At 37.0% G+C, this 11,937-nt stretch overlaps 1 protein-coding gene across 1 annotated transcript in view; it reads left to right on the top strand.

Annotated features, from left to right (window-relative positions):
• Window positions 1-297: 297 nt before the first annotated feature.
• The window catches only part of si:dkeyp-23e4.3 (rho GTPase-activating protein 7), a 68,830-nt gene continuing 57,190 nt past the window's right edge, over window positions 298-11,937 (top strand). The window contains exon 1 of the mRNA XM_048167283.1: window positions 298-878. Within this exon, the coding sequence (XP_048023240.1) occupies window positions 758-878 (121 nt within the window). The 5' untranslated portion in view covers window positions 298-757. The remainder of the gene's footprint in view (window positions 879-11,937) is intronic.

Raw genomic sequence — 11,937 nt, 5'->3', positions numbered from 1 at the left:
ACCTGATCTGCACTATAAAAGTACACCAAGAAAATTCACTCTTTCAACTCTTGTGTGATTGTAAATGTCATCATTTGTAAGCACAGTGAGAACTTTGATTATTCAATAAATACAAGTTAATGAGGACACTGTGACAAGCCAATGGACAGATCTGTTTATTGAGAACCAAATTGTTTGTTTGGAATCAAAGAGTCATCCTCAAAAGGGCTGACAGTATGTAATATCGAAAACAGAGAAGTTCTCCTTTGAAACGGGAAGTTCCAGTAAAGCCAAAATGACTGGAGAAAAAGCAAAGATAAAGAAAAAGGGGGACAGTCCTTGCATAGTTCCCCACCCTTCAGCAAAAGAGACATCCAAACGTAATATTTATCTTAGCGTCCTTCTTGGAAATGATTGTGTATGACTGGTGGCCATCCAGATGCACGGCTGACTTTGTCTTAGAGGCAAAAGGGAGATGAGAAGGGGTGGTGACGCTTAACCCGAAGTAGATGCTATTTCCTTTTCAGGCTCCTCTGACCCCTAACTTGGGAGGAAAAAAAAGTTTTCTCCCCCTTCCTCTTCACTCTCCCACTTTCTTTCTCTCTCTCTCTCTTACACAATCTCATTTTAGAGGGTGTCTGCAAACTACATGCAGACTTTTTGCATCAAGTGTCAAGCTAGTAAGAAGAAACCTCCTTCTCTCCTGGCTCCCCGCTGGACTTGGAGGATTCACGGAGCTCAGATGGAGTGAAAAGCGGCTGGACAGCTTGGAAAGCGTATGGATATGGCACACACCGTGAAAACTCCACTCAGGAGGTCTTTCAGCGAGCACGTGAAGGATTCCACTAACAAGGCTTGGGATGTATTTTGGAAGAGCGCACGTGAGAAGCGGCTCTCAGGTAAAGTGATTGTGGGTTTCTCTGTTGTGGTCGACAGACCGTCTTGGTGGTCCATTGAAGTTCTTGCTGTATGATTTTGTCAGTGAACTTTGCATAAGCGAGGCATAACGACAAGCAAAATGTTTGTTTAAGCATACCAGGAGTGTGCATTGGGAAATCTCTGGTTTCAAAGCTTTATATGTGAACTGCACCTAAATATGTATTTTATACATTATATGAAGCTGCGCCTTCAGGTACAGTTTGCGGAAACACTTCACCATCTGTGTCATCCACTTAACTTCTCAAAGTTTTCAGAGATGATGGCTTTCCAAATGTCTAAAATGGTTTGAAACTTTTGTGGTTTAAAAAAAAAAAAAAAAAAAAAAAACCTCTGACATGTTAACACGAGCCAGTTAATTGCTCGGATATCCACATCACCGGAACCTCAGACGCATGAAAGGCACTGCAGGAAATGGCCTTTGGTCGATAAGAGGTCTAAATCTTCCTTGATAATTTTTCTATCTCTAACTCTTTCTTGTGGGGCCTCCTCTTGCTCAAGGGTGGGGATTTCTGTCCGTCATACATTACAAGCCTGTCCTAATATTTACGCCCTGACCCAGCTTGTCATAACTTGGTCCAAATACGGTTGTACACGCATAGATCACGAGGTGCATCCAAGGATCTGTGTCGGCCAGATGCAGCCCATAAACGTGCAAGAACTCCAAAACGACATTAGCGCGAGAAAAGCTTTCTGAAAGCCAATTAAAACAGATTGTTGCCAAACACTAACTCACCCCAATTAAATGCGGCACGGCGCCAGGGACTCGCATTTGTCGTGGCACTTCACACGACACCACGGCCAAGTAAAATACAATGCGGCACTTGCAAAGCGATGGTCTGGCATCTGGAGTAAACATCTGGCCAGGAAAGATTTGAGCTTTTATCGATGTGGGCTGATGTGTGAGGTATTGCATTATCTGGGTTACGTCAAAGTCAGAATACATGTGAGCGCCTGCGCAACAGAAACAATGATAATTACTTTTCCTTCTTTTCTATTGTATTGCTTCACTTATTTTTACCTGAGAGGTTTACACTGAACAGATTGTCCTCACCATTCAGTACGGTCAGCTCTTGTTTCATTCTTGCCAAGAGGCATTACCTCATCACAGGAACCAGAGCCACGTGTTTCTGGTGTGCCTGTCAGAGCAATGTTTGCGTGTGTGAACGATAGAGGAACTGTGTATAAAGTGTTCTGAGCTCCATTATGATGCAGAACAGGCCTGTTAGCTCCAGAGATTACTGTGAGAAAGCCTCACCAGATGTTGCAATCTTGAAAAAAAAAAGAAAGAAAGAAAATGGGGGGGGGGGGGGGGGGAATAGAAAAGAAACATACACAGCTGGAAAAAAAAATGGGAGGAAATGGGGTCAGATTCCACATTTTCCTAAGCTACAATAACAGCAAAGAGAATCTCTGAAGAAAAAAAAAAAAGGTTCTTCTTTTTACCACAGCCATGAATATTTCGCAGGTCATTTTGAGGAATTGTTTGATTTTGAAACGTCACATCGGGGAAATCAGTGTTCTTCTGAATTCCTCATTTGAAAATGTTGTCACGACAGTTTAAAAAAAGGTTATTTTTACAAACCCTCCTAAAACATAATTGGAATATTCTGAGATTAAATTTGTTTCTAATACCATGTCCTAACCAGGCGTGATGAAGCGACAAGTGATTTTGGAGTGGAAGCAGTTGGTTTTTGGTTACCATTGCCACTGTAGAAATATTATTCAGTGACTTATTTATCACACATCATTCATTTATTCTGCAACCAAAACTGTGCAACAATTGGGAGGGATGCCAAGTGTTCTCAACATGGCAGTCACAATGCAGAATTAAGCTGCATTTTCTAGGTCACTGATATTACTGGAGTGTTCATCTTATGGAAGCCTGTTTCCATCTCAGAGTAAATAAAAAAGAAATAAAAAGTTAAAAAAAAATACAACAATAAAGTTGTAACTGTGAGATAAAAAGATAGGAAGTCACAATTACATAAAATAAAGTCACAGCTGTGTTATATAAAGTAAGAATTACAAGAAGTTAAGTAACAATTTTGAAAAATGAACAAAAGTTTTAATTATGAGATACAAAGTCACATTTGTGAGATATAAAGTCACAATTATGAGATATGAAGACAAGGCTTAAGTTAGTCCTAGACTAAAATGCATGTTTGAGCTGATTTAACTGAAAGCAACTTGTACAGACATATCTTAAAATATTTCAGTGCCATTGTTTTGTCTCAAGATGTACACCAATAATGTTTTTTCTAGTGTTTGTTTATAAAAGATACTTAATTATCCTAATTGAACTAAGGCCTAATCCTGGTTTAGGCTAAGCCCAGTCTGTGAAAAAGGGCCTATGAGTCACAATTAAAGGGTTATTTCACCCAAAAATGAAAATTCTGTCATTAATTACTCACCCTCATGTCGTTCCACACCCGTAAAACCTTAATTTTTGATGAAATCCCAGAGGTATATGACTTGTCCATAGACAACACTATAATCACCACTTTCAAGGTCCAAAAAGGTACTAAAGACATTGTTAAAACAGTCGATGTGACTACAGTGGTTCAACCTTAATGTTATGAAGCGAAGAGAGTACTTTTTGTGTGCAAAAACAAAACAAAAATAATGACTTTATTCAACAATATCTTCTCTTCCTTGTCGTTATCCTAATGCTGGTGACAAGGAAAGCACATTGAAGGTTTCTGTGTTTACATCCAAATACCGGCTCAGTATTGGCCAAAGTTGATCACGTGAGCAGCACGACGCATGCATGCGATGCTGTCGCAGGAGCCAGCCAATAATTAGTCGGCGTTCTGACGTAGAATCTGGAAGTGCTGGATGTAAACAACATATGAGAATGACACAGAAGAGAAGATATTGTTGAATAAAGTCGTTATTTTTGTTTTGTTTTTGTGCACAAAAAAAATATTCTCAACAACTGTAGTCATGTCGACAGTTTTAACAAAGTCTTTAGCTCCTTTCTGGACCTTGAAAGTTTTTATTATATTGCAGTCTATGAATGAGTCATATACCTCTCGGATTTCATCAAAAATATCTTAATTTGTGTTCCGAAGATGAACAAAGGTCATAAGGGTGTGGAAAGACATGAGGGTGAGTAATTAATGACAGAATTTTCATTTTTGGGTGAACTAACCCTTTAACCTTTCTTTAATCCGAGGAAGTAATAAGCTCAGGAATACCAATTCATTTCTTTTGGTTTATTTTTTTTCCCTTTTTTAAAGCTTTTACCTGATGGCAACCTAAAGTTACTCCTCCATTTGGTTTTACTATATCATTTTCAAACCAGAATTCTTTTGAGTCTGTTAATGTTTTTCACAAGTGGCTTTGCTGGAATAACTGCAGGCCATCAGTAAGACAATACATTCCACTGACTCGTTTTTCAGAGCCTTTGCAGGTCTCCATTTCATAGGCTTTACCTGATACAAAAATGTTTCAAAATATGAAAACATATTATAAAGACTATTATAAACAACAAAAGTCAGCTGACACCTCTAGGAACTAAAAACACAGTCAGGAATTCTGATTCTGGGGTATCAGAATTATCATTCGAACTACTTACAACTGGCCTGTATTACACCAAACGTTGAACGATTGATTGCATCTGTCAACGATTTACTATGAAAAATGCAAATAGCTGATTAGAGTAAAAGATTTAAGCATGGACCTTAAATAGGGCTCAAAGGTTAGGTGGCTATGAGGTAGGCGTTCACACACACTCATAACCATATATAATCAGGGTTCTCATTGCCGGCCAAGGCTCATTAAACCAGCTGCATCTCAGATTTACTGCTCAGTCTCCCTCTATTGTCCCATGTGACCAGGGGCTGATTGGACATTGGACGTGTTGGAATTTGTGTTGCTCCGGTCAATGGCAGTCTGTACAACTGTTAAATGCAGAATAACAATGAAAGCCAGTGTTGGGGAATGTTACTTTTAAAAGTAATGCATTACAATATTGCGTTACTCCCTAAAAAAGTAACGAATTGCATTACTTAGTTACTTTTTATGAAAATTAATGAGTTGCATTACTTTTAAGCGTTACTTTTTCTCACCTGGGTTGGGCTTGCTTGTTTGTTATTTAATAACAAAAAAAAAGTTCTATTTTTTGGCAAATGTTAAGGCATTTGGAAAAGGAAGTTCAACAACACTCTTATTTCTAAATCTAAAGTAATTTTTGCTTATTAATATGTTTGAATTAGAACATTGAAGGTCAGCAGCAAAGACATTGGTTAATAAAGTGAGATTAAATACATAAAGTATATTTGTGTAATTTAATATAGTTAATTATTAGAGGTTTGCGTAAAATTCTGAGATTGCGTTTCACTGTTTTTATTTGTTTTGTGGAATAATGAATGTTTTGTGCAAGTGAGATGAGTAAATGCATGCTCACATTTAGTCTAGAACTACAATAACCATCATGTTAACACATCGCGCACAACAACTCTGCACTTTGTTTCTCTCAACATGGAGACAGGAGAGCTGTCAGTCAATAAATGTGGAAAAAGTAACTTGTGTTAATTATTTGAAAAAGTAACAGATATTTTGTTGTAAATTGAAAAAGTAATGTGTTACCTTACTAGTTACTTGAAAAAGTAATCTGATTACATAACTCAAGTTACTTGTAATGCGCTATCTATCTATCTGTCATTCTGTCTGTCTCTCTGTCTGTCTGTCCATACATCCATCCATCCATCCATCCATCCATCCATCCATCCATCCAGAACCATGTCTAGGGACCTGGAAAATACTGATAAACCAATTAAAATTAAAATTTTCTTGAAGTTACATTTGAAACCCCCAATAATCAAAGGGTGCATAGCTTAAAACTCCTGCAGTCAGTGGTTCGAGAAGCATGTTTCCTGTGTTTCATATCTTGTTGGTTGTATATTATTGCCTCAAGACTCTAACAAGACATTTATGTTACATTTTATGAAAACAAGACCAATGCTGAGGATCAGTTTCCAACTTGAATAATGCAATACTGTTAAGATACAATAATGTTTGCTAATAAAACATTTAAGAATGCCCCCCTGCTGTGCTGCCCCACAACTCATAAATTAAAGTTTACATTCTAAATGGCCGCTCAGAGGACTGACCTCTGTAACTGCCAAAATGTCCTCCATATGACTCTCATGGCACTGTTTATGACTTTTCTCTCTCTAATGACCTCATTTTCCTCCCCTTACAGCATTTTCAAAAAGATAGGCTCTTCAGTTTTCTCTCATTTTTATTCAGTTCAAAAGGATAATCTGGAATTATGGCCTAATCAAAAGTCTCTTCCCTGAAGGAAGGATCCAGATCCTTCATTACCTTTGATGATGCATAAAATTGTCATCTCTCAGTGCTTGCACAGCCAAAGCAACAGCCACTACAGCCCTGCAAGTTATTAAATCAATACTTTTCAGCTCTACACCATTGAGTACATGCAAATAACATCATGAATAAGAGTCTTGCAACGTCAAGTCCTGCGCACATGCATACCGTACAGTGCTTCCTTTAACATCCCTTGCCACTTGAAACCTACAGAGATATATTTTTATAGAAATTAGAGTGCCATGTTAAGTTATCACTTGTAAAGCCTTTAGATGAATAGAAATGGTTATGTGAACTCGATCCTTTTGACGCACACCCATGACTTTATGAGATCATCTGACCATGAAAACACAACTTTCTCAAAGTAAACAATGAGCAAATTGGATTAAACAGCTTACATTAACAACTCTTGGAGTCAGTCAAATAGACTAGCCATGAGAGTTCTTGAAGACTGATGAGCAAAAACTGAGGGCACCGAAATTGAATGGCACTTTCTAGAAACGTGGTACACTTTGGTCCCAGGACTTTTAATCTGTCTATATCCTCCTTTTGGCCTGTCCCACCTCAGAAGTGTCCTTGTCCTTTTCGACTGTAACCAATAATAAAAATCCTTCAACAATGTCATTATTTTTAATCAAATTGAAAAAATTTGAAACTTTTGACTTTATATTTAAAATTCAATGAAGTAAAAAACAGACAAAACATTTTGAGTGCAGCCCTGTTGATGTAGCCATTATTTTTTTACACAAAAAAGGTAGCTAATATTTGTTAAAGGTGCCCTCGAATGAAAAATTGAATTTATCTTGGCATAGTTAAATAACAAGAGTTCAGTACATGGAAATGACATACAGTGAGTCTCAAACTCCATTGTTTCCTCCTTCTTATATAAATCTCATTTGTTTAAAAGACCTCCGAAGAACAGGCGAATCTCAACATAACACAGACTGTTACGTAACAGTCGGGGTGTACGCCCCCAATATTTGCATATGCCAGCCCACGTTTCCAACATTATAAAAGGCATTAGACAAGGGCAGCCAGTATTAACATCTGGCTGTGCACAACCAAATCATCAGACTAGGTAAGCAAGCAAGAACAATAGCGAAAAATGGCAGATGGAGCAATAATAACTGACATGATCCATGATAACATGATATTTTTAGTGATATTTGTAAACTGTCTTTCTAAATGTTTCATTAGCATGTTGCTAATGTACTGTTAAATGTGGTTAAAGTTACCATCGGTTATTACTGTATTCACGGAGACAAGAGAGCCGTTTAAATGCTATTTTCATTTTTAAACACTTGCAGTCTGTATAATTCATAAACACAACTTCATTCTTTATAAATCTCTCCAACAGTGTAGCATTACCTGTTAGCCACGGAGCACTATCAAACTCATTCAAAATCAGAAGTAAACAATATAACAGTATACAATACTCACATAATCCGACGCATGCATGCCGCATGCATGACGAACACTTTGTAAAGATCCATTTTGAGGGTTATATTATTTCTATGTGTAAACGTTAAGGCACTGTTTAAGGCAAGCGCAAGCTCTGTGGGCAGAGAGCACGGGATTTAAAGGGGCCGCAGCATAAAATCGGCGCGTTTATAATGATGCCCCAAAATAGGCAGTTAAAAAAATTAATTAAAAAAAATCTATGGGGTATTGTGAGCTGAAACTTCACAGACACATTCAGGGGACACCTTAGACTTATATTACATCTTTTAAAAACATAATCTAGGGCACCTTTAAAGCTGCAATCCATAACTTTTTTTTTGGTTTAAAAATAATCAAGTACATAACCAGCCAGTGATCAAATCTATTTCCTTACCTTAGCCCGATTCACAACAGTAAGCTTGTAATAATGTTTTCTAATCTGAGCAGTACTGGTGGTTTTCCATGGGAAATTCAAGCACGCCACCATTTGTCTTTGCAGAAATTGAAATCTACAGGTAATGGTAATACACACTAATTATTATTATTATTACTAAATTCTTATTTTGGTCATACTTCCAAGACTACAGTCTGTGATTCCGAAGTACAGTAGCCACACGGGTGCGGTGACTGACAGCAAACATTAGATTCATCATGCACAACCCACGTAAAGATGATAATTGCACAAATAACTGCAATTGCATGTTTCAAACAGAGATGGTGACAAAGAGGCAAAACTTACAGATTGCAGCTTTAAAATTCTGGCTTGCAGGAAGTGACACTGTCCCAGTAAATAATCGCATTCTATTTTCTCAAACTTTTTAAATATTGTTATGTTGACATTTTATTATGTATGAATGTCAACCATTCAACCCTGTAAGCCAGTAACATTGCATCTACATGTTTACTAACTCTCATTAGAGTGCTAGTAGAGTATTAGTAGACTGGTAGGGTTGGGTTAGAATAAATTGAGACGTTGTTGCAAAGTAGAGGAGCATCACAATAAAGAGTTAGCAGATATATTAAGCAGACAGTCTACTAATACTCGACTGATAGCTGACATGTAGTTGAAAAGTTACTAGTCAACAGAATGTTCAGAAGGTCAAGCACAAGTTTTTCAGGCTGTATTTTGTACCATATACATTCTGATTATTAAAAGAGCTGGCTGATCTTCAAAATAATTGCTCCTTTTCTTTACACACACACACACACACGCACGCAATCAATACAGTCATCCCAAACTTTTATTACAGAGACATCCAGAAGAGAGCAGAACAGGCTAACTGTTCAGGTTTTGGAGGGCTGGAGTTCCAAGTTTGGAATCAAGGCTTTAGCATAATTTGAAACCATAGCTTTATCATTGCTCAATGTAGAGATTACTGGAAGCTGAAAGTTTTGTCTCTTGTTTCAGGAGCACTTTTCTATTCTGGTTCAAAAGTCTGATAAGTAGCCGTCTTCTAAGACTTACAGCAGTTTGCGTCATCAGTATGAGCTCCAAAGGTGTAGGTTGCCTAATGGTTTTTCACACTGCAATCTGCACTGTGTCTTCTGTAGTGTCACTTGGCAAGCATGTCTGTTATTCAAAGCCTGAGCTTAAGTGTCTTTCGCTTAAGCATGGAGAGTGTCATAGCCTTAAATGGCTAGACATCGTCTGGGAGATATCCAAGAGCCTAGTTTCGGTGTAGACTGTTAACCTTCAACAATCTCATCAAACTATTTCTGTCTGCTTTCTGCATCCACTTACAAAAACAAAATATTAAGTTGCTTTCTTGATTTGGAGACGTATTGAGCAGAAGCTCTTCACTGCTTTAAAAATGTTACAGAATGCAAAATACTCCAAACTATAAGAATGAGCTATTTTTTGTTCAGCATATCGAATGTACAGTAAAGATGACAGAAATCACTGAAATCACTCACAGCACCTTTAAACTCTGAGACTTTCCATTAATGTGTAGATCTACACTGTAAAAATTGAAATGAAAAAGTGATTTTAGTAAACCAAACTTAAAGCTGCAGTATGTAACTTTTGTTTTGGTTCAAAAATAACAAAAATCAGTTATTGAGCAAGTACATAATACACCATTGTCTCCCTAGCATGATTCGCTACGGTAAGCTTATAAAAATGATTTACAATTTGAGCTGTCAGGTCTGATTTCATGGGAAATGTCAATCTGAGGACATTTATCTTTGCGTGGTTACATCACGTCTGTAAACAGAAAGAAGAAAACCAGGCCAATATGGCCTGTGCTGAGGATGCAGTTGCTTGGAAAGTTGGTTTCATATGGATGACATAATTTGAATTTTTCCATTTAAAAGTAGACATTTCAAGCTTTCTATAGACATATTTCTCATGTCTGTGTGGCAAGTATTGGCAAGGTTGTGGTGTAATTTTGTGATGTGCTCCAGAAAAAAGTTCACAGAGACCAAAACAAAAGCGGCAGATACGTTAGGGATAGTTCACCAAAAATGATAATTCTGTCATTTTGATAATTTGTGTCAATTTTGACACCAATTTTTTATTTAGTTTTAGTCAGAATGTCACTTGGTTTTAGTCATATTGAATTGTTTTAGTTTTATTCTAGTTTTAGTAGACTAAATTTCCAGTAGATTTAGTCGACTAAAATCTAATGGGTTTACAATTGTAATGCATCAATTAAAAATTTCTCTAAAATTTCCAAACCCAATATATACTCCTGGAGAAAACATCTATTAACCTGTTAATGATATTAAAATTTGAACACGCAATACAGACACAGATTTAACTGCTGTGACATATAAAATAATATCATCTTAAAATTAAATAGAACCATTTCTCCTAAACAACAACATATGGTCTTCTAGCTATTAAAGGAGCTATTAAAGCTATTAAAGAGCAATGAGTGATTTTCTCTGTCTTTAGTTGTTTGATTAATATTAAGGGCAGAGAGCAGCAGGTTTATTAGGCTGCTGTCACTTTAAGACCGAATACGTGGATCCAATACACTGATGCACATCTGACATTCTCACAACTGTTTACATTTTCTTAAGACAAAGCTGATTGTGTTTACATGAATACTCTCCAAAATGGACATTTTAACAATGTTGTGTGTATTTGTCCGTTTAGGCGTGAAGATGATAAAGAGAGCTCAATTCAGTACTTGTACGCTGTCTGAGAGGTGGATTTCTGCGCGCTTCGGGTGTGTGCGCACAGAAAACCGCACCAAATAGAGCTCTCTTTAGTGTTGTCACGCTTTTTCAGATTTATATGTCTGCTCTTCTCTTATTCCCAGATGTTTACAATTTTTTACTTTTTATGAGACATGCAGCAAGTGTATGCCAACTTATGTCCCGCCGGGGAGAACAGCATGTTAAAATTCAAATGTGCACATTTACAGCGCAGGACATCAGTTCGGATTGGATCTCTTTCCAAATCTTCCCTCCCTAACATTTTCGTCTAGTTTTTATTAGTTGACAAAAATGTCAATAGATGTTCATCATAGTTTTTGTCATTAAAGGCTGTTTTTTTATTTAGTCATTGTTAATTTCACATTTTTTCACAGACGAAAACAAGACACTGTTCTGTCATTATTTACTCACCCTCAAGTTGTTCCAAACCTGTATGAAATTCTTTCTTCTGCTGAACACAAAAGAAGATAATTTGAAGAATGTTGATAACCAAACAGTTGATGGACCTTATTGACTTCCATAGTATGGGGAAAAAAATACTATGGATGTCTATGGGGCCCATCAAACTTGTGAGTAACTTGCAATTTTATGTTTCAAAAAGAGATGGCGATAGAGAGGCAAAAGTTCTTGTCCAAAGTGTTTGTCCAATTGATTTGTATATATGTATTTGAACTGACAAAATGAAAAAAGTTATCTCAACTTTTGGGATTAAGGAAAACTCATGCAAAAACTACACAAAAAACAATGAGTTTTTTTTTTTTTTTTTTTTTTTTGTACAGTTTAATGCACTTCTGCTCAGTGAGTTACCTCTACTGATGCCCTCTTCAGAAATAAAATTACCCCATTGTTCTGTTATTTTTTTTATTTGGAGCTTATATAACTTTTATAGTGCCTTGTATTTATTCAACAGGGCTACAGGGCCCCTCATAGTTTTCGTTATGCCTTCTACTGATTGCTGATAACAGAATGTTGCAGAGTCCCGAGACATCTAATCCCCATTGGTTCCTGAAGAACATCCAATTCTGAGACCAATTCATCTGCATGCCGGGCCGCATGTGGCGGAGGACGATAAAGGAGGAGCCATTG

The sequence above is a fragment of the Megalobrama amblycephala genome, linkage group LG18, assembly GCF_018812025.1.
Source record: "Megalobrama amblycephala isolate DHTTF-2021 linkage group LG18, ASM1881202v1, whole genome shotgun sequence".
Lineage (NCBI taxonomy): Eukaryota > Metazoa > Chordata > Actinopteri > Cypriniformes > Xenocyprididae > Megalobrama > Megalobrama amblycephala.
This window is presented reverse-complemented; position numbering and strand designations above follow the sequence as displayed.